The following is a 22,965-nucleotide window of genomic DNA, read 5'->3' as shown; positions in this document are numbered from 1 at the left end:
GCCCAGCTCCCCGCCGCTCGCACTCGCGGCAGCCTGACTGTTCAGTAGAGGTGCCCCCTCCTCTCCGGCGGGGGAGCGCTTAAAACGCATTCATGCCGTACGTGCATGCAGTTAACTCTTACTGCCCCTCCAGCTGCCCCCCCCCCCCCCCCCCCCGCAGCCCCGCGTGTTCCCCTGCCGCCTAGTGCGGCCGGCTCCGCAACCCTCCTGCTTTAAAACAGATTGATTTCCACGGGTGGGGACGGCTCCAGCACGGGGCTGGTGTCACCTAGACGCCCTGCCCGCCCCGAGCAGCTTGCGCGGCCGTCTCCTCCGCTCCCTGGGCTCCAGCTTGCTGCTGCTTTTTTTTTTCCCCCCCTCCCAGGAGGAGCAGCGAAACGTCCCGTCCTGCCTATTTGGAAATGGGAACAAATTGCTCCCCCGCCTTACCTCGCCCATCGCATCCCATATATAGTCATATCTACGGTCAAATGGCAGGCAGCAGCGAATGGGAGCGCTGAGCATCCGAAAAAAGCCGGGGGGGAGTGAGAGAGGGAAAGGGGTAGGGACGAACAGAGGAGGGAGGAAAAAAAAAAAAGCCCTTTCCAAAAAAGTATTGGATGTCTTGAGGAATGCAGTCAGCCCCCTGGGAAAGTACATATCTGTGAGGCGCTCCCTGCCCGCCGCTTGCACTCCGCCGGCGCCCCGTCCCGCACGGATCAGGCCCGCCGCCCGGCAGCTCCGCGCCGCTCCGCGCCGCTCCCTCGGGGGCCGCGGCTGGGTCTCGGACTCGGGGCAGCTTTTCAAGTTTTGTTTTCGGGTGCAATTCGCGCGGGGACGCGCCCTAGCCCACCGCCGCCATGGATGCCATCAAGAAAAAGATGCAGATGCTGAAGCTGGACAAGGAGAACGCCTTGGACAGAGCCGAGCAAGCCGAGGCGGACAAGAAGGCAGCGGAGGAGAGAAGCAAGCAGGTCTGCACTGAGGGCCCGGGCGCGGCCAGCGCCGGGGCGCAAATCTTTCCAGACGACTCCTCTCCCTCTCTTCCCCCCTCCCCCCCCCCGCCAATGTACCTTGTTGTATTCCCCCATCCTCTGCAGAACTGGTTGAACTTTTCCTAAGGCAGAGCTTCACCCTGGTAGTCCCTGGCTGGAGGTTCCTGGGGGCCCCGCAGGAGGTCGTGCCCCCTACCCCAGCTGGGGAGCGGCCCCCGGGACAGCCGCATGGCCTCTGTGCCTTTGTCAGAGGGGCACGGCTGTGAGAGGCTGCCTCGAGCACCTGGTGCGATTTGGCAAAGGACACTTTAAGCTGTCTTTGCCCTCTCTAGCACCACTCAGCAGACTTGTCCGATTCCCACTGTGCCCACCCACCCCCACCCCCAGATGTGTGTCCCATTTTCCTGGCCTTCTCCAACCCCCTGGTTTACACCTGGGGCTTTATTCGTTTGGGGGAGGGGACACATCGGTTGCATGTTTCTGGGAGATCCTGAAGGAGGCGGGAGGAAGGGAGAGGGATTTAAAAATTAATTTCCCACTTTTCTAAGCCCAGGGAGAAACATATTTGTGCGTTGTATTTCCTCTTGTGCACCTAGTTAGAGGATGACATTGTGCAATTGGAAAAGCAATTGCATGTGACGGAGGATGCAAGGGACCAAGTGCTGGAAGAGCTACACAAGTCTGAGGATAGCCTCCTCTCCGCAGAGGAGAATGCTGCCAAGGTATCGTGCCCTTGCCGCAAGCAAAGAGAATCTAACTGTCTCTCCTTCTCTCTCTCTCTGTCCGTCTGTCCTTTTCTGTCTCTTCTGCACTCGCACTTCTCCCTTTGCACGATCACGTTGCCTGCTGCACCTTTTCCTGCCCGCCCTCCCCTCTCCACCACTTTCCACCCGTATCACAGCTGGAGGACGAGCTGGTGGCTCTACAAAAGAAGCTGAAGGGCACTGAGGATGAGCTGGACAAATACTCCGAGTCCCTTAAAGATGCACAGGAAAAGTTGGAACTGGCTGACAAAAAGGCCACAGATGTAAGTTACCCCCATCCCTTTCACCAGTACCCCAGTACAGAAACCACACACTCCCTCTGCACAGGACAGCCAGGACTCCTACCAAGCAGCACTACAAAGCTTCGCAGAGGGCAGGGTCCAGGCACCTCCTGGGCAGGGAGGTGGGACACACACCACTGCCTCCTTGCATGAGGTTTGCACGCTATCAGAGGCATTTGATTGGGTTTCTGCTCACTCGACACATGCTTTTCATGTGTACTTGCTGCTCTAGACGTGAAAGTAAAGAAAGGGTGGATTGTCCGTTCAGGTGATGGGGAAAACGGCTCAGGCTGGAACACTACTGTCTTGATAGTGAAGCAGACTCAGAGAGTTAATAGCAAGTAGATCCAGGAGAGGGAGATCCAGAAGAGCAATGGCTGCTAGTTCTGTTTTCAGGAGAGCTGTTCGTATGCACAGGTGCGTTAGAACTGCTGCTAGATACTGGTTTGGCTCACTCCTTAGTCCCTGAGATACAAGATTCTCTCCTGTGCTTTTTTTCCTGGAAATCACTGGAACTGTTTCCTTTGTTAAAGGGAAGTCTAGTCCTGTGTGAGAGAAAATTATCCAGAAGATGATACTTGATAGGTTTGCAGTTCGGAGGACAGGGATCCTGGGAGCAAGCTGGGAGATATATATAGCTCAGCCCTTTATATGGTAATAATGCAAGCGCTTGTGCCTCTCCCAGGGCCTCATCCCACCCACCTGTCCACCTCTGACATGCATTTCATGTGTTGCATGCATGGAACCATGCGAGTTTACTGTCTGTGTAGTTAAGGTCCAGATCTCTGTGGCTGCTGCTGTACCATCCAATTCTCTGAGTGAATCTCAGGTCTGAATTACAGGATTAGGTGAAACCACAGTATTTCCAAAGCGATGACCGTTCTTTTCCTATAACTCAGCTTTAAAAATTAACCTCAAAGCCGTAATAAAAAGAGGAGTTGCCACAGATGAAGCAAGCAAAGTATTTCAGGGGGAGGAAGGATACTTTTCGAAGGGGAAATGTTACAAAAAACAACTTTGCATGAAGGACAACATGCTTTTATCTTATTTTACTTCTAAAATGAACAAAGGATAAAAAAGGTTTAACTCCAGTATGGCAATTAAGTTGTATAGCTTTGAAAGAGAACTCAAGAACTTAACAAACATAAGCATGTGTAGGAACGGGAGAGGGTTCTGTGTGTAATGTGCATCAGATGTCTGTCTTCTGTGTATGGCTGCATAGATGAGAGGCAGCTTCCTAGCAGAACGTTTATTTAACTTGTTCAAAGGAACCGCATATAGATCCAGGGGAGATATTCCTTATAAGGAAAAGTATGCAGACTATTTGGAAATAGCTCGCCTAGGATGAAGGCAGGAGAAATGCTACTAGATTCTCGTTTTGAAAAGAATGATCTTCCTAACCAATCCCAATGCCGTTTTCCTGTGCTGGAAAACAGTGTTTGAAAGCTAGTTGAGGGCAATTTTATTTGCAGTCATCCCTGAGGCAGAGGGTAGGCAAGTGTCTGGCTTGTTTTCATCAAGGTACTGTTGCTGTACTTAATGGCATGCGTGGAATATGGCTGACATTTTAAGAATCTCTCTCTTTTTTGGCAATGTGGAGTATCTTTGGGGTATTGCAGTTGACCCAGTATTTGCGCTACTAGTTTGGATAGTTCCAAGCCTTAGGAAGAGGACACGGGCAGGGGAGGGAGTGCCGGCTCCCTGGGCTGGTGGACTGGCCTTACACAGGGGGATGAGGAAACCCTACCTCGCCGGTGTTACTCACCTCCCAAAAGCCAGGCACATCCCCTGAGCCACCTCACCTGGAGGGGGCAGCCGCGGCTCCCTCTCCCCTCCCGGTGTCTCGGGAGCTAGGCCAGGTGCAGCGGCAGCTGGCGGGGGCAGGTTGCTCAGCGTCATTTTGTTACGCTCAAACCGGGGCGGTTTGCGGGGAGAAGGCGGGTCCCCGCCCCGGCCCCGGGACGGCCGGCGGGAGGCTGCGCGCTGCGCCGCCAGGGGGCGCTGCCGCCGCCGCCCCAGCGCGCCCACCTGGCGACGGCCGCCGCCCCGGCGGACCCTACGGCCCGGCGCGACCCCGCCCGGCCCCGCCGCAGAGCCCTCTCCCGGCTGGGGTCGGCCTCTGCCCGGGCCCTGCCTCTGTGCCCGCCCCAGCGGTGCGCCGCGCCGCTCCCAGCTCAGTGCCGGCAGCTCGGTGCCGGCAGCCCCGCCCCGGTGCGCGGTGCGTTGCGGCGCGGGGGGACTTCCGGGGCTGGGGCGGGCGGAGGGAGGTGGCGCAGGCCGGGCAGGACGCGGGTATGGCGGCGATGAGCTCGCTGGAGGCCGTGCGGAGGAAGATCCGGAGCCTGCAGGAGCAGGCGGACGCCGCCGAGGAGCGGGCGGGCCGGCTGCAGCGGGAGGTGGACCAGGAGCGGGCCCTGCGGGAGGAGGTAGGGTTGCCTGCTCGGCTCGGCCCGGCCCGGCTCGGCCCGGGGGCCGCGGCCCGGTGGGAGCGGGCGGGGGAGTCAGGCGTGGGTCCCGGGGCGCGGCTGAGTCTCGCCGCTCCTCGGCCGGCGGGGTCGGGCGGCTGCTCCCTTGGCTGCCGTCTCCGACAAAAATGGTTACCTGCCGGCCGCTGCGGTGCCCCCTTCCCCGCGCTGTGGGCGGAGGCCGCTGTTCCCGGCGGGCAGGCCCGGGGCCGCGGGTGAAGAGTGGGTCACTGCGGTCTTCGGCCTGGAGTCCTGTACTTTCCGGCTCAGTGATCTAAGTGGTGCGTGGGGCAGACGAAGCTGCGGGGCGTAAGTAGACTGCATTAGGTCTGCTGGCCAGCAGCTAAATGCTGAGCTGGAATGAGGTTGAACTTAGGTGAGATATTTGACATTGGGTGCTTTCTATTAGGTTCTGTGCAAGCTTTTGTGTTTTGGTTTTTTTTCTTTTTTCCAAGTGCCAGTTGTCTGCTTATCCCATCCAAACGAGTTCAACTGGGAAGTCAGCATGCCGACTGTTAAGAGGTTATGTACTTGGAACTGAACCTGAGATGGCTACATCCAAGTACTTACCCACAGTATCTGAGAATACCACAACAATATGATCATGTGGTCCCTGTCACTATATCTTTGTAGTATGTTTAGCTTGTCAAAACCCCTAGCTAAGATGGGAAAAGAACAGTAGGCACGGTTTTAGGCAGAGACAAGGTCAGGTGTGAGCAGCACAGACTCACTGTAGCAGACAAATGTAGTTATGGGTGGCAGTTACAGCAAAAAACTGATAGGGCTCTTGTTTGCCTTGCCACTGACCTTGGGGAATTCTAGCAGCTGTAACTTAATGTTTCCTGCTATAAAACATACAGTGTCCTTTGCGGTTATTTTAGTGCCTTCAGTGGTTGTGTAAAAGTGATGCAAAAGAACAAATTTCTTATTCATGTAGTTTATTACAATACAAAAAATGGTGACTATTAGATTTCCTTATAATATGGGGCTTTCTGCACATTCTGGGCAGCAAGTTCAAAGGAAGAGTCTTCTGATTACTTGCAGGTGATTTTTCCAAAGGGGCAAAATACGGTTCCTTACACTTGCGTAACTACTGCATTCTTGCAAATCACTTCACATATCCATTTTTTTCAGTGAAGGATCACGTCACGTTCGTTAACTTGCTTCATCAGGGTTTCTGTCTTTAAAGAAAACTGTACTCGTTTTCTAAGCTTTGTGGAGTAAAAGACACCTATTTTCCTACTTTCAGCAATGCATATGGTTCTAAACAACGTATTAGGGGATTTCTATTAAAATGGGAAGCTTCGCTGTTACCTTTTGTGGCAGAAGGAATAGCACTGGAGGGGTGATTACAGCTTGCTGGTGAAGTCTTCCCATTAGAACTCAGCCACCTAGCTATAAGGCTTAAGATCCTAAAGGTTAATGTTTCTCTCTTCCCTTGAGTTGGCTTATGCGGATGATGTGGAATTCTGTAGAGTACATCTGCATGGTATTTAAGATTTTGTTTGGAGGGGTCAGTGCTGGAGTGAATAAAGGCAGAAAACTGAACTCACAGGCACATGTAAACCTGTGCCTCTTCTATAATGCTGGCTATGTATGGATTATTTTTTTGTCGCAGCTGTATTTCTGCATGCTTGAGGAGGGAGGCTTTGAGAACATTGCAGCAAGCGAGCTGAGGTGTGAATCTGACCCTTCCCTTAGTGTAATGCTTTACATGTATAGCACGTGACCAGCTAGGGTTGTTTTGTTGTTTTTTTTTTTTCTTCCTGTGCAAGGTACAGATACGCGAACAATGAAAAAGCTAAAGCTGTGGCCAAAACATATCACAGCTTACAGCTTTTGATCGTTAAACCAGATTGTTAAAAGTTTGAAGACTCTGCCAGCCATTGCCTTAAAAAAGAATCTCTTCTGTTTTGAGTGCATGCATCTCAAGGGGCTGTTGGTAATCACGTTTTCAGAATGCTTTTTTTTTTTCTTCTGGAAAACAGAATCTCTCTTAAAACAGTAATAGCTAACACCCAATGGTAACTTATCCATGTCATCGCTCATTGTAAAAATATGTGGTGTGTAAGTGCTATGGGAAAAACACAGAAGGTTATGTTTGTCTGTTAGCTGTGGGAGTGCCCCTTAATGTCACTGGGGTTTTTTCCTTCCTTACCATATAAGGAGCGAAGTCCTGCTCGGCAGAAGAATAACTTGGGCCATATAAGGCTGGTTGGTAAACCCTCACTGAGTTACTGGAGCAGGAAGTAAAAACTTGAACTTTAGTCACCCTGTGTTTTCTAAGCATTCTGTATGCTCTTGTGGTGATGAGGAGTCTTGACATGATGATAATAAACTTGTAAGAGTACAGATTTCCCAAGGGTAACATTTAGGAAAGATTGTTTTCTTTCTCAAATCGGAATGTTCACGTTCTTACTGTTTAAAGCCAGAAGTCTGAAAATACAGGTTTGGACTACTACTGCTTGATTACATAGCTAAATATTTTGTATTTGGGTTAATGTGGATCTCCAAGGATGTAGTCTCTTCTGCTGCTGCTTCTACATGTTCACTGCCAATACTCATTAATGTTCAAATGTGTATTTGCTTCCCTGTTTATGTGTTACGTCCAATCGTTCTAGGGGGGCAATGTTACTGTTACGTCAAAGGTGGTTTTACTTGTCTGGTGTGTAAGTTATTCTTACTTGTGTTATGTACAACAAAATTTTAGCTGTGGTGAGCTGTATCCAGCTGCCTCTGGTTAGTAAAAGCAACAAATAAGTTCCTTAAATACTTAACTGAAGAAAAAGTACCAAACTGATACTTTTGGTATCTACTTTTGATAGAAGGTTGGGTTTTTTCCCCCCCAACTAGACATCATAGGAAATTCAGATGTGTGCTTTCTGATATATAGCAAGAATGTTTTCAGTACTAATTAAGAGTAACTGTTATTATTGGAAGTAATTAACTTTTTAGAATAATGACCTTCTTACATATATTTTGTGCTTAATAAGTTTTTGAAAGAAATAAAGTTTAATAATGAGATTACTATGAGAAGGCTGTTACAGAACTTACTCTGCAACTTAAGCAAGTGTAGGTTTGAGAATGTCAGAAGTAAAAGCTTGTAATGATAAGAGGCAGATGGGTTGCAAGTGTTATACAGAAGATGAAGTGAACAGGTAATGCAAGAGAGGCAAATCCGGGGGAAGTAAAGGAAGGGGGAAGACTACAATTGATTAATGTCTGCAAATACAGTAACAGAAAATATTTAGGGAATGATGCATAACTCTTCCAGTGCAGTTCTTTCTAGTACAAATTGTACAGTCCTTAACGTGCTTCATTTAAAGGAAGCATTAATCACTTCTTCCTTCATTAAGCAATAACTTCGTAATTCAGTGAGGGCACGTACACCTCTGTGTATGGGCTTTTTAGTGGATGAAGTCAGAAATTACTGAAGTGCTGTTAAATGGCACTAAGCAGGTATGTGGGATAATCTTTTACAAGAGGTGGTGTGTGCCTTATTATGAATTTCTGTTCTTCTCTGCTTAGGCTGAGAGTGAAGTAGCTTCTCTGAACAGACGCATCCAGCTGGTTGAGGAAGAGTTGGATCGGGCTCAGGAGCGCTTGGCTACTGCCCTGCAGAAGCTGGAGGAGGCAGAGAAGGCTGCAGATGAGAGTGAAAGGTGGGTGGGGCCACTCTTGAAGGGATCTTTACCCTTATGACAAAGATGATAATTGCCAGGGTGTGGGTTAGGGAAATAAATTAAACCACTCCTATGTCTCTGAACATGTGTAATCCACTCTTCCTTTGCCTACACGGACTTCAGTTACAGCTTGTCTGTAGGGATGTCCAAAATGTGTAGGCTTGAATTCTTGTTCATGTCTCAGTTGTAAAGATAAGATTTAAGTGGGGCAGGGCTTTTGATGTATCGTGCCACTTCCTGGGAAAACTGCTTGGCCCAGCCCAGACTTCTGTATTTGGATGACAACTTCTTGAGGGTGATGCGTACTTTTGTGCTGTTGGGTGATTCTTGAATTCATTGTGGGTGGAAAATCTCATCTGGAGAATAGCAGAGTGCTGGAAGAGGCTTTGGTTCTCCAGTTGGCGAGATTGGTACATGAAAGGTGAGCAAAGGAGAGAGCATGATAATTCCTTCAGATTTAGGCTGGGATTTCCAGAAGTACTTAATATAAGTTAGGAGCTCAAGATTTGTTAGCTTTGGAAGATCTCCTCTTTTACTTCTACAAAGGAAGATCTCCTCTTCTACAAATTGTATTTTACATCTGTGATAGTACCTTTTATTGGGAAAGAATCTTACGTATTCTGCGTATGTATTTCTACCTCAGTAATGATGCAGCCTGTTGAAAACAAAAGTGCCTGAGACTCACAGTGCGTTGTGAAATAGTTAAGAGAATTTGGGTCAAACAGGCATGGAAGGGTCAATATGCAATGTTTCCTGCTATGAAGGAGTTAAATTTTGCTTATGCAGAGCACAGAGAGCTTCAGTGCTCTAGGGCTCTGACATGGCAAAACTCATGGCAATCTGTTTGGCTCATAAACATAATGCCTGTCAGTCCTGCAGGGGTTGTAATATGCTGTTTCACGATGAGTGTAAAAGCACAGGTGTCTTTAGTTGTCTTATTATGTCTTTAGAAGCAAGACCCTTTATTTATCTTTCTGTAAGATCAGTTTTCCTTCAGTTTAAAATGAAAAAGAATAGTACAGCTGAACTCTGGTAAGAGCTAAACAAATTAAATTTTCTTTCTTCCTAAGACATGCTTCTTTCCTTTGAACTTCTGAAGTGTGAATGCACAGGACTAGATCTGTGGTGTGAAGAATCAAGTATCTGATGTGCTTCGTTCACCTTAATACACCTGTCTGAATGTTGCACTCCAGTAGTAGTAGAGCTGGAGATAAACTGGCAAGTCTTGAACCTTGCATTTCCTGTTTTTCATGTCTTCCAGAGGAATGAAGGTCATTGAAAATAGAGCCCAGAAGGATGAAGAGAAGATGGAAATCCAAGAGATCCAGCTTAAAGAAGCTAAGCACATTGCTGAAGAGGCTGACCGCAAGTATGAAGAGGTCAGGTCTTGAGTGCAGGTCATCTGTTTCTAAAGCCCTTTAGGTTGTGCCTATAATTCTTTTTTTTTTTTTTTTTTCCTTCCCTTTGCCTTTCAAGTTCAAAAGATCACAAACACCACTCTTTGCAGCTGTGGAAGAAAAAATGGGCACCCGGATACCTCAGCGGATAAGGTGGCAGGAGATCTGTGCTCAGATCTTTGCACTAAAATGTTTGAGTATTCCCCGTTTTTAAGCTGCCTTTCAGTGAATGAAAGAGAGGTCCTGAAAAATGTCAGATAGCAAAGAGTCAAATGAATAATCATGTCCCATAATCAAAACTTACGTGTTGACCAAAAAATGGAAAGACGCCCAACTCCCTGCTTTGTAGGTTCTAGAAATAGGTGATGTGTGCTGCAGCAGCGTAATATCCCTGATTGTCATTTGCCTTTTCTTGTAGGTGGCTCGTAAGCTTGTGATCATTGAGAGTGACCTGGAGCGGGCTGAGGAACGTGCTGAACTATCAGAAAGGTAAGTGTTGAACTGCCCCGAGATGTGTGTGAGATGCTAGAAAACAACTGTAACAGCATGAAACATTGGCAGTACACTGTGTGTTCAGCTCAAAGCTATGTTTTGCTCATTTACTCTAATGGTTGAAATAAATGGTCAACGCCAAAGTAGATGTGTTCATATGTGTGTGCGCGTGTGTTTTGTCACTGCATGCTGTACCTGCACACTGATTTTGTGAATGGCTTTTGTGCATTTCATGTGTTCACTAACAGCCAAGTCCGACAGCTGGAAGAACAGTTAAGAATAATGGATCAAACCTTGAAAGCATTAATGGCTGCAGAGGATAAGGTACTGATACTAATAAACAGTTTTTAGGTTTAACTGCAACCCAAGTCTCAGCTTCCATAGCCAGTTAGCCCACTCAGTAGTAACAAATAAGTCCTCACTACGCTCTTTACTCTCTTTGCATCTTGCTTTGGTGGTTTTCTTTGGTCTTTTTTTTGTTTGTTTATTCATTTTTACCTTTAAAACTGATCTCTTGTGCAGCCAAAAAGAAGCTGAACTGTCTCACGTGTAAAGGCTGTGTAAATATTTCTTTGTAAGCCAAGGGCTGTAGATAATTTCTGTCTGGTCGTCGTCTTAATGTACACTTGAAATGGAATTTGGCATCATAAAGAGTTGCTTTCAATCTGTGATGGATTCAGCTGCTTTTGAGGCCATTCTTTTGCTCTGTAATTGTTTTCATTTTTCTCTGTCTTTTCCCCCTATTTTCTCCTGTTTCTTTTGCTTGACTGAATCTTCCATCCGCTCCTTTCCTGCCTTCCTTCCGAAATAACAGCAAATGTGCTGAGCTTGAAGAGGAGTTGAAAACTGTGACCAACAACCTGAAGTCGCTGGAGGCTCAGGCTGAGAAGGTAGGCTAGAGACTTACATGAGAATATGTCCCTTACATTGTCATCTGCATTGGCCTGTGGGGTTTTCTTTATATGCTGGTCCGTTTGCAGCATTTCAGCAAGGCCATTGTCAGTAGAAGCATTTGGACTTACTACTCAATTCATATTTGGCTCTTCGCAGAACCTAGCATTCCTTCTAGTTCCGAATAGGTCAGTATTATTTGACCACATGTTCTGTTAAGTAGTCTGACAGAATTAAATATTATTTATAGAATGTCCCTCAAAATGGCATTTGTGTGCTAACATTAAATTTCTCCAAATGCTGCTCCTCTTTAAAACTGTAGTACTAATTTCTACTCAGAGTTCTTACTGTATAGCACTGGAATATAACTCAAGGGAAGTTTGGCTCTTGTAATAAACTGTGCATTACCACAGTCTGGTAAGTGGAATTAGTTTAGTTATACCCATACTAATTTCTTGTATACAGTTGATCTATTAGAAGAGAGTCTTGAATGTGGTATTTTTTTGTATATTTAGAATACTTGGTCTAACATCAGTGATCCTCTTTCTAATTACAGTACTCGCAGAAGGAAGACAAATATGAAGAGGAGATTAAAGTCCTGACTGACAAACTGAAGGAGGTAAAATTAGAGCTGTTCTTTACAACAGATCATCCAATGCAACTTTGATTCTTTTAATATAAACACTGCTTTAATGCTCTAAGGATGAACACGTCATTTTGGAGACAGTTTAGTGTTAAATGTTTCTTCTAAAAATTAGTATCCCCTTATTATTTGCCTCCTCTCATTGTACTTTTTTTCTCATTTGATTTGTTGCTCATCTATTTGTAAACGTTTCCTTCACTACGTGCGTGTTTCCTAAAATAGTTTGTATTTGTCTCGACTTCAGGCTGAGACCCGTGCTGAATTTGCTGAGAGGTCAGTAACCAAGCTGGAGAAGAGCATTGATGACCTAGAAGGTATGGGGTTTTGGTTTTCTCACTTACTATGGAAATACATAGCAAATAGATATTTTATTCTCCTCTTGGGGTTTTTTTTAGTATCCAATTCTAGTCACCTAACAGGTCCTGCTTATATAAATGGGTCTACCTAAAGAGTAAAATAGGCAACATGTTTTCCAATTGAAATGTATTGATAACTTAAATGCTTCAGGTGAACAGTGTTTTGCTCTTGCCTGTTCCTTTTTCTCTCATGCTCTCAAGACTCCTTTCATTTTTTTGCTTTATACTCTTCTACTTGGAGGTATATAAATGTATAGGGTAAATGATTAGATGATAAGTAGTAGTCTTATCTTGCTAAAAAGCTGAAGAGCAGCAGTGTTATGTTTGTAGTTATTAGGAATGTAGCAAGCTAACCTAATTTATTACTGCGATAAGTGTGGGTCAGGGCAGGCATTTTGTGATGCAGACCAGTTGCTGTTTGTCAGTAAAGCTAATGGATTGTATACACAATCAGAAGGACAGCTTACTTAACTTCAAAGAGTTTGTTTCAAGGTTTTGATAAATCTTTCAGAACTACAGTAGAATAGTAGAATGTGCTTTCTGCCTCCAGAGAAAATAATTCAATAGTGCTTTGTAATGAAAATTTATATGGAGTTTATTGTTCAGCTGTGTTACACACTAAGTCTAGGATTTTAAGAAGCTTGATTGCTTGGCATGGCAGGCTGACTTCTGCATGAAGGGTATGAAATATCTAGGTAGCTGCTGAAAATTTATGATTACTGACTCAGGAAGGAAGCAGAGAAGAAAGCTAAGTCTTTAGAAGGAACAAAAATCGCTGTAAGAAACTAAGCTTTGACTTAAAACCAGAGTGGGTTTTAAAAAATAAAAGTGGTAGAAAATAAATGGTAGCGTCCTCCTTGAGCCCCATTTTTGGATCTTCTCTCCCTAGCTCCTCTGTGCCCTCCTAATGTGCATTAAAACAAAAATCCAGGGCAGTGAAACATGGATTTTGTTTCCGTTGTACACTTTCTTTCCTTCATTTTCTCTGTATCACAGGTTGCCTCGCTGGCAATGCAGTTAATGAACTTGTCACATAAAACTATTCACTGTTGAAATTTTTTTTTTGTTCTTCTCTAATTTTGTAATTTTTGTTTTGTCTGTCGCAACACCTCTTTCTGTGCGCTCTTCCCCTTTCCTACGGCTTCTGGATGGTACCCCATGCCACCACCTTCACCTTCCATCCCATGATCACACTGCATTTCCTTGTACACCTCTGCCTTCCTTTGGGGGAATGTTAGATGAGCTATATGCTCAGAAACTGAAGTACAAAGCCATCAGCGAGGAGCTCGACCACGCTCTCAACGATATGACTTCCATGTAAATGTCTTCCCAGCTTGTGCCTGCACCTGCTTCCCTGCCCTCATTGATTGTGTGTATCCGGCCTTGTGAAATTATACTCCCTCTGTAGAGGGAGACGCATTCCTTTAGCGAGACTAGGTGTACAAAATACCATGAACAATTTCTTTACCGTGGCAGAGTGTGGGTGAGTGTTGTGCCTAGCCTGGTAAATACTCATGGTGATTTTGTAAGCTGCCTGATTAAGCTCGTGTTAACTCTTTCATTCTGTACCTGCAATCCTTGTGTCTTGTGGTTGCCCTTTGTTTGTAGCTCTGCATTTATCCTTTCAGTTCACCTCTGTTCAAGTGTTTTCTACCAGGCCCAAAGTGTTTATCTAAATTTCCTTGACTGCTTTGAAAATTTCAGTTGTTATCACTAAATTACAAGTGTGGAAGTTGATTTTTAAAATACTTCATTATTTAAACTCATAAAAGTGACAGGTGAATTGTAGGTTGCTTCTGCGTATTTTGTGGAGGGTAATAGTAATTTAATTTGCATATGCTAAAAATGTGGTAATACCAACTTCAGTCATAAGGAGAAAAATAAAGAGTGTATTAGGCAGAAGGGAAGTAATCAATTGTAAGATGTCACTAGTCCACGCAATGTTTGATACAAACAGACTCTTCTTCTGTCAACCTAAAATTCTGAACAGAGGTCAGCTATGCTAAATCCACCTTCCCATGCTCATACCTTTCACTTGCATGAATCCTGTACAGTTGACATGGGAAAGAGGAAGAGTTGTGGCTCTCAAGTGCTTGTGAGGTGTGACGTTTAGTCCCAGCATTTCTTTTTTGGAAGCTAGCACGCTTTTAGCAAGGCATAAGCTTTGCTCAAGAGTTTGAAATGTATTTTGCATGCACCCGTATTTTAAATGTTTTTTCTTTGCCTTCTTTCATCCCTATATCTGTTCAGTACTTCCCTCCCTCTCTCTCTCCCAACTTTTTAGTAGGGATCTAATGTCTGCTTTATATGCTTTGATTTTTTTAATTTTTTTTTAATTCCCCCCACCCCCCAACATATGCTTCTGCTCAGTGGCTTATCAAGCAAATGGATTTCCTTTTTCCTCCTCTGTGTACAGAGATTACAGTATTTCTTCAATTTGGGTATTTCTAAATGGAAAACAGTCTTTTAAATGTACTCTACGGGTACATGAGGACATTACTGTAGCATTCCAGTCCCAGCATGGTGTGGTGTTTCTCTAGTAGTCATCTTGGCATGCTGGGCTCTCCTGTGCTGTTGCTGCTTTTCTGGAAGTCTTTACTGTACCTTTTTTATTTCCTACCTTATCTCACTTTTTCTTTTCATGCAGATAATTTTCTTTGCTTCACTTCTCCAAAGACATCTTCATCAAGTTGGATAAAACATCTTTCCAAGCTTTGGATGTTTCATGGGTTCATTGTCCTGTCTTCTAGCTTACTTGACTATTCCTCTAGCACCTGTCTCAGAACATGCTCTGTTTGTGCTCTGCTGTACAGAAACTCTACATCTCTCAATGTAAAATAAACATCCCAGCTGTATCCCTTTTGCTATTCCCTTGCCTTTTATTTATTTAAGTAACTATTTCAGTTATTAATAAAAATTGCTTTTTTTTTGCCATTAGGGATTTACATTTTTTGGTGTTTCCATTTTTTTTCTGCAAACACTTTTGTCTGAATGTTGACAATGCAAAGCCAGTGATAGCCGTCTGTGGGATGAGAATACTGCTCTTGGTATTTTGAGGTCAAAACTGGCCACTTATGATCTTAGTCTTTCTCAAAATCTGATGCAGATAAAATGACAAATAGATGTAGTGGGATTTTTTTTTCAGTTATTATTGTTAGGCCAAAATCTGCAAGGACACTACTTCCTTGGGGTCATTTGGTCATGGGAACATGGCTGAGAGAGCAGTTAAGTCCTTGACACCAGATTTTTCACTTCAAAGTCTGAAACTTTCTCCTAGCTTGATGCTGAAGGCTTCCTGTCTTTATATAAACGTGTGTGTTGGTTAACGTAAATATGAGACAGATTTAAAGGGGCGATATAAAAAACTTTAAATTCTTTTTTTCAGCCAAAAATAGTCATAGTTAGCGAAGATGTTGCTTGCTAACTGTTTGGGTTTGGGTTTTTTGGTTGTTTTTTTGGGGTGGGTTTTTTTTCTTTTTTGGGGTTTTTTACAATATACTTCTCTTGAGTGACATGATAGGATTGGAAGTTCAGGAGGGAGGTTTCAGCAGCTTTCCACTCTCGTGCTTAGCTCAGACTTGTGAGTTTGAATTGCAGGCTCGTGTGAAATGTTTCGGAACTGGAGCAGGAAAACTGTCATAATGAAATTACTCTGCTGCAAAGTGGAACGTACAGATTTGAGGTTTGAAAGCCTAAACGTTGGCTTTCAGCTAATTTGGCAGTGCCTAATTAAGGAGGAAGCATTAAATACTGACACGTTGCTTTTCTGTACCGTTATTTGCTACTAGAGAGTTTATTGCATTATTTTAACTTCGTTTTCTTCAATGAAAGAAGTTATTTTCCAGTTCACATTAATCAGTTTAAACTGGATTGATTTCTGATTATGCCTGTCACTGTATACATTGCTAAAGTTGCTAAGTCACCACAGCTAAATAAACTCATCGTAGTGTAGCTGAGTTTTAGTGTTTAGCTTGTAGAATAATGTAAATGTGGCTTTCTTGTTCAAGATTATTCAGCAGTGCAGTCTAAGCTAGATTTTCTCCCCTCCCCAAAATCTGCTTTCCAAGTAAGGCTTGCAAATGGATACATTGTTTTCCCCCCTGCCATCCTCAGATAAGTTTGTCTCATCCCAGTTTTTTATCCCATGGTCCATGTCCTAACTTTACTGGCTATTGGGTGAGGCCCAAGTACAGGGTATGTATCAGCAGTCACAGGTAGTCTAGATAATGCAGTTCAATAACTTACTAATCATGAATTGAGATAGAGTAAGTGGGTTTATACACTGTGTGTATTGCAACTGAAAATTACAATCTTTAGTGTGAAGCTTAACCAAATATAGTGGGATGAGCATTTGTAAAATGACTGAAGCTAACGTGGTTAACTTCACAAGTGCAAGAGTTATGGGGAACATGGTCAGCTGTCACTTGTCAACTGAGACAGAGTAACTTATGCTGCAGCAACTCCAACCCCTTAATCTATTGTGTGGTTTGGTTTATTGTGTCAGCAGTGTTGTTTTTCCCCTCAATTCCTTGCAATACTGTTGTTTCTTAAGAGAAGTAAAAAAAGCAAAATCCAATGTAGGAACCTGGTAATTGTTAAAACAGTAATTTTGAACATCAGTATTGAAATCTTCCCTTCAAACACACATAATCAGCGCTCTGCACTGTAGGGTGATGAATTGCTGGACATAGTACTGGAAGTGGGCAATGCAATGCAGATACTCGGGTAGCTGCATACAGAATTCCTAGCTGGCCCTGCTGCACTGATTTTGACTCCACAGAGCTGTTGTGATTTCTCAGTGCAGCATATTTCAGCACTCTTGTCACTGTTGGACCTGACCTGTGCATCATGTTGTACATCCCACAAGGTCTGGCCATGTGTAGCTGGTCAGCTACATGAGGCTTGCTGACAGGAGTGCAAGGCTGGCTCTGATGTCTCATTTGCCACGGCTCTCTGCTGTGCTGAGGCTGAGCCCCACTGGGTTCGCACCAGAGCTTGAACTCCCTGCTTGGCCTAAGGTGGCTGCTTACAGAGCCAGCCCTTGGCTCTACCTCTGTGGTAAATCACAACCTAGGCAGACTGCCTGTGGTTAATCAAGGGCTGACTGAATGCTTTCCATGCTTTACCCAGGGGTTTTAGTCTCATTTTGGATGTTGAGAAATACTGTAAATCTCTGCCTCAATTAAAGAGAGTAGTTTTCTGTGATGAACGTAAGCATTCTTAGTTCAAATTATGTTGTCATGTTTGAATAACAACTAAATACACTTTGCCAAACAAAGCGAAATTTTAGCTACTCCGAGTTTTCGATGTTTTTTCCACATGTACGTGACATTATCCTGATAAGACAGAGAAGACCCAGTTGTTACTGGTCCAGGATCAGTTCTGAAATGTGCCCTGGTTTTACTGAGCTGGCTGTTGGAGTTTGGGCCGGGGAGGAAGCTGTGAGGAGTTGTTGCTCACAGCACAAGTATGTCCTACAGACCAGATCACGGCACAGCTTTGCCATTGCTGTGTCCAGAGCCTGCAGGGTAAGAGGACTTCTGTGGAAGCTGTTAGGAAGCTTGTGGAAAAGAATCAGAAACAGTCATTTCCTGTAGGAGAATAATCTGGGATCAAGAGGTCAGGAGCGCAGTTTCATATATAGATTATTGAGAAGAATATGGACAATCTGAGAAAACAAGACAGTCAAAAACCACCACAGAACATTCTTTCACTCTGCAGAACAACTCTCACTAAATGCACTGTCACAAGACAGCTGTGGCTGTTCTCTTTGACTGTGAATGTGACCCATCCTCTCCGTTTGTTGTATTTGAGCAACACAGGTTTTCATGTTTCCATTTCATTTTCACTGAATGTTTAGGTTTGTTTTCTTATGAAGTACAACAGGACCATTTAAAGGTATCAAAGTATGTTGATACCAGTAACAGAAGTATGTTTCTCTACCAAAAATAGCATTTCAGCTGTCAGATTCCCCAGGAAAGGAGTACAGACTGAGTCAGACATAGTGGTAGTTGGCTACCAGCATCTCTCGTGCTGTTACTTACCCTGGTTGTGATGCAGTTGCTTTCCCTCCACTGGCAGGTGAGGTTCCATCACATCTTAAATAGTTTACAAAGAAAAATGGCACTCATAAAACATATCTTACACGCATCGTGCCTGAAGATTAAAGAAGGACTTGGTTCTTCTAGGAATATAGCTGCAGTTCTTCCATTTCTCTTCCCACTTACCTGTCTCACAGCTGTTCCCCACAACAGGAGTCTTAGCCAGTTCTTCATAGGTTATAATAGCTGTTCCTTGGAGTAGCTATTTAATTACTAGAGTTCCAGAAACAAAGGTAAAATGTGTTTTCTGTATGTTACTGAACTGTCTGTGGTGTGACCAGTTTCTTTATTAACTCTTACCTAACTGTTTTCTCTGTCTAATCTGTCTTCATTCTGCCTCTTTTTTTCCCTTCTAACCTGCTTGCTGCCTGTACAGACCAACTCTACCAGCAACTTGAGCAAAACAGTCGCCTAACTAATGAACTAAAGCTGGCATTGAATGAGGATTAAACTTTAGTGTGACTATAGTGTTAACTTGTTTAAAAACCGCTTCTTTGAAATTTCCCTAAGAATCAATCAGTAAATCTAGAAATAAGAAACCTAGAAATTTATTTTCTCAGGCTCTTGATTCTGTGATAAATTAATGGATTAAATTCTCAGTTTCTGTTGGAAAAATATGAAAATGCTTCTTCTGGAGGAGGCTTTTCATTATCTGTATGCACACCTACTTTGGAGGAGCAGTAAGCTCTTTGGCTAACAGCCTGCCTTGTAGAGAGACACTCAGTTTACCTGACATCATGAATTGGCCCTGAGATTTTTACTGGAACATGGATGAGAGAAAAATATTCACCAGGATTCATATTTCTGTATTTCAAAACCAATATGAAGGATACTTATAGCTGTTTTGCTATCTGGAGACTTTAATGCATTAATTTTGCATTACTATGAATTGGGCTTGTATTTGACTTTGAAAAAAAAAAATTTAAAAAAAAAAAAAAAGCTAGGACTGGGAGCTCCATCTGAAAATATCTGGTCAGTTTAAAGGTATGCTTGCATTAGTATGAAGTTACTACTACTGGATTCTGGTAGGATGCAGCTCTAGAACATTGTGCTCATTTATTGTATCAAATAAGTGTGTTAAATGACTGTCCTATAAAAGTGTGCATGCGACATAAAGCTAGTAACTTCGTTTTTATTTATTTTCTAGAAGAAATAAATTTCTTAAAGGTCACTTCACTGAAGAGATTGGTTGTAATTTTTTTGTTCTTTGCAAGTTCTGAATTACATGAAACAAAGTATGGATTGCAAAAAACTTAATTATTTTCTCCTTTATTGCCCTACTTAAAAAAAAAAAAAAAAAGCCATTCACCATCCCATGTTCCTGGAAGCAAAGAGCTTCCAGAACATGCAAGAATTGTGTCTCTGTTGGCAGTGCATTTTCTTAACAAATGCAGCTGTAAACAGTTCTAAACTTGCTTTAGTTGCCATTTGTTTTATTAAATTGGAATTCTCTCTAGTTGTGTTGTCTGGGGACATTGGTATTTATGAGCATGCACATTTCTTAACTTTCTAAAGCCTCCAATAGAGATGATGATTGCATGCCTTCGTGTTCTGAGAATCAGTGCCTCCAAAGAACTGCTATTCATCTTTTAATTTTCTAATCCCACAACAGAGAAAGTGGCGCATGCCAAAGAAGAAAACCTTAGTATGCATCAGATGCTGGATCAAACTTTACTGGAGTTAAACAACATGTGAAAACCTTCTTAGCAGCAACCACATTATTTGTTTTATTATTTTTACACCTGCTTGCCGTGAAACCCCATAAATGTGTCTTTATTTTAGTTTCGCCACATTCACAAGAACATCTGCTAAATTATCAGGCAGGGGTCAGGGAAACACCAAAATGGGCAAGCCATATGCGGGTTAAGCTATATTACGTTATGGTTTAAATGTGCCATTTCCCAACAAAAATGTTACCTACACTTTGTAGAGAGTTCAGCAATTGAGTATGCTTAGTCTTTGAAGAATCCTGGCTGTGGCAGAAAGTGTCCCACCTCAAGTGCCAACTACAATTTTTAACAAGAATAATGATTCCTATTCAAGAGAGATCAGGTGGAAATGGTGCTATTTTGAACAAAAGGTTCTACTAAAGTCTTTTGTTTGATATCAGACAAGTCAGGAGTTATGCAGAACAGTAATTTATTATTATCAGAATTTTATTGATCTGTGAGGATTTGGACTTTCTGTGCCTTCTAATTCAATAAAACGAAGGTATGTAAGCAACAGAGAAAAGTGAAGGCTTCTGGAGGTTTTAAATCGTGTTCTTGCAACTCAATACAGAAGTGTAGGTCAGCATTTCACCTTGAGTATTCATTTGATTGTATTTTTCATGTTGAAATGAAAGATTCAATAAATTCAGGAGAAAACATAAATTTGGAAGAGATTGTTTTAAAATGTATTTTATTTGTGTGGATTTTGGGGAGGGGGAGGAAATTATAAACCGATATTCGCCTCACTTTTTTTCACACTTTCTTTGAGCAGTTTTAAGTATACCTGTATGTAAACATTGTATAATGATATGGAATAAAATGCACATTTTAGGACATTTTTTAAATTTTGCTCTCCTGTGATTTGTTTTTTATCACATTAGTTTGCTGTGTATCGCTGTGTAAAATATGCACATGTGCGGTGTCTCTCATTGGGATACACTGCTAACATGTTGCACTGTTGCGTTCAGTCTCCCCTGTGCAGTTAGACTGATGTATAAAAATGTAGTGAAATGCAGTGGTTTGGACTGATGTGGATCTGCAGCTGCTAAGAGGGTCCCTTTGATGGCCATAGTGCAGGAACCTGTCCCCATCATTTGATTGTATTCCCAGATGGGTGCAGAATGCAACTATCCCCTAACAGATGATAGAGCTTTCCAAAATTATTCATTGTTGACCAAAACCATTTTCAGTAAGATCCTTGCAGAACTCCCATAGACTTCTGTAGGAAATGAGCCCTAAAGGCCAAGCTTTTGGAAACGCTACCATGTATTTGTATATTTTCCCTGTTAATATGTGTTAATTTACTTTGATACAGTGATAAACCTTCCAAAATGATGTGTCACATTCATGAGAGATTCTTTAACCCAACTTCTCACTACTGGTTGGAAATTTCTACATGTGTAGGTATCTTTACTTGAATTATAAGGTCTGTCAATGAGCAACATCAGAACTTCAGAAATAATTCTTATTCCTTCTTTTTCTATAGTCTGTTGCTGAAAGTTGATGCTATCCATCCTTCTAGCAGCAAGGAGCTCGGTAGGAGACAGGGATAACCTTCCAGATCATCATAAAATCTCTGTTAGTGGACCCTTAGCAGCAACTGAAAACAAGTGACTTTCTCAGCAGCTGGTGTAGTGGTGAAAGGGTAAAGTAATAAATAATAATTTCAGGTTAAATGGGAGTCAGAGAGGGAAGATGTACTGGTGTGAGTCTCTGGCTTTTTTTGATTGTGTTATAAAGGGGGGAACTTGGTAACATTACAAGCTTCTGCCTGATTCCTTGGCTGCTGCCAGGTCATCTTGAATGGAAAGGATGAGATCCCTGGCTTCACGTTTCCCTTAAAGTGTGTTTGAGAAGCAAAATACATCTTAAAAGGTTCCTGCAGTGCCTTAAGCTTGCACTGGAGGACGACAGTCTAAAGCTCCAAATAACAGTTGTGCAGAGGTAAGTTACTCTAATCTCTTTTTCCTTCCTTAGCACAAGGATGAAATGTCAGGTAGTTGGGCTCCAAGAGCTAAAGCTTCTATGTGCTTATGGCTTTGAGTGGTGCTGCTGGAGTCAATAGGGCAGCTTCCAGTCGGAAGTGCTCTGCTGGGTAGTAGTTTGTAGGGTAGGGCCTGAGGCCACCCAGAGAGTCGGAGGCTGTGCTGGGAGCTGAACAGAGTTCCTGGCACTTGGCAATGAGTCTTCCACAGCTGAGTGTGCTGCCTGCTCCACTGGATTGCTTTTATGGTCTCATGGTCTGTGTTTGGGTCCTAAACAATGTGTCTGAGGTCAGACCCTTTGTTTGCTGCTTAAAATTGCTTGCTTTCCAGGAGACCACAAACTGCTTTGTGGTTTGAGGAATCTGAATTCACCTCTTACTGTGTGTAAGGGAAAGGAGGCAGCTGTGGTTTTAATGTCTCTTGATGAGATCATGTCATGATGAATAGGGCAAGCATGTGCAAGCAAGGAGATAAGAATTTGAAAAAAATCTGTAGAATAGACTTCCTCGAAGTGCACTGTTGCAGATGAATCCATAAAACTACATAATAGGTAAATAAAAGCTTTCCAGTTCAAGGAGAGCTGAAGGCAGCAGTGAACATAATGGTGAATCACACCAAGTGGCTTTTTTTGCTGACTAGCAACAGACATATAAATAGGCATATGGATGTATTTGCTGGAGCAGGAAAATCTGTTTCTACCATATATCATAAGCCACTACCCATTATGGATTCTTTGCCTGCAGCGCCTAATCAGACAAAGCTCAGTGAAGTTAGAAAGCATTGGCTTGTAAAAATAAATAAATTGGGCTGATTTAAGCCCATTCCAAACAAATGGGAATTTCTTCCTCTTGCAGCTACTTTGCCTGAAATGTTAACTCTAAAATTCTGTTAAATTACAGAACCCTGCATCATTCAGCATTCCTCAAGATGCGTGTCTTGTTTTGGAGAGCTACTCGCCCTTCTCTTCAATGCAAAACCACATTTGGCAGTTTGAAATACACCATTATTGTGCAGCCATGCTATGTAATTATCTTGGTTGTTTTGTGAGTTGTCCTCTCTCAGTGAAATGAGTAGTTCTGAGAGCACCAGAACTGGCAAAACTTGCCTTCTTGCAGAGTCATGTCTCAAGGTTGGTTGTAAACGTACAATGAATTTTTTTCCAGGTGCTGAGACATTTGTGCTGTCTCTTGCTCTCTCATGGGATTTCTCTGATGTCTAATAATA

The 22,965-nt window shown here is 43.3% G+C and overlaps 1 protein-coding gene across 23 annotated transcripts; it reads left to right on the top strand.

Annotated features, from left to right (window-relative positions):
- Positions 1 to 727: 727 nt before the first annotated feature.
- TPM1 (tropomyosin 1) lies at positions 728 to 20,280 on the top strand. 23 transcript variants are annotated; one of them, XM_059823805.1, is made up of 10 exons: positions 728 to 953; positions 1,571 to 1,696; positions 1,876 to 2,001; positions 8,013 to 8,146; positions 9,429 to 9,546; positions 9,983 to 10,053; positions 10,871 to 10,946; positions 11,504 to 11,566; positions 11,835 to 11,904; positions 19,660 to 20,280. In XM_059823805.1, exons 1-10 carry the CDS (start codon positions 840 to 842, stop codon positions 19,740 to 19,742), a joined length of 981 nt encoding a protein of 326 aa, XP_059679788.1. In that variant the 5' UTR covers positions 728 to 839; the 3' UTR covers positions 19,743 to 20,280. The 23 variants fall into 23 exon arrangements, with proteins under 23 accessions (XP_059679788.1, XP_059679796.1, XP_059679790.1 ...); XM_059823813.1 differs by lacking the exons at positions 1,571 to 1,696; positions 10,871 to 10,946 and adding exons at positions 10,305 to 10,380; positions 13,185 to 13,263 and having other exon boundaries at positions 19,660 to 19,744; XM_059823807.1 differs by lacking the exon at positions 19,660 to 20,280 and adding an exon at positions 13,185 to 13,267.
- The last annotated feature ends 2,685 nt before the right edge of the window (positions 20,281 to 22,965 follow it).

The sequence above is a fragment of the Gavia stellata genome, chromosome 13 (assembly GCF_030936135.1).
Source record: "Gavia stellata isolate bGavSte3 chromosome 13, bGavSte3.hap2, whole genome shotgun sequence".
Classification (NCBI taxonomy): Eukaryota; Metazoa; Chordata; class Aves; order Gaviiformes; family Gaviidae; genus Gavia; species Gavia stellata.
The sequence above is the reverse complement of the archived record's forward strand: the minus strand, read 5'-3'. Positions and strand labels throughout refer to the sequence as shown.

Excerpts from the sequence above, each read along its gene's own strand:
- TPM1 (XM_059823805.1), top strand. The coding sequence starts at position 840 with ATGGATGCCATCAAGAAAAAGATGCAGATGCTGAAGCTGGACAAGGAG. Across the intron at positions 954-1,570 it reads CGGAGGAGAGAAGCAAGCAG|TTAGAGGATGACATTGTGCA; the intron begins GTCTGCACTGAG and ends TTGTGCACCTAG. Across the intron at positions 2,002-8,012 it reads CTGACAAAAAGGCCACAGAT|GCTGAGAGTGAAGTAGCTTC; the intron begins GTAAGTTACCCC and ends TTCTCTGCTTAG.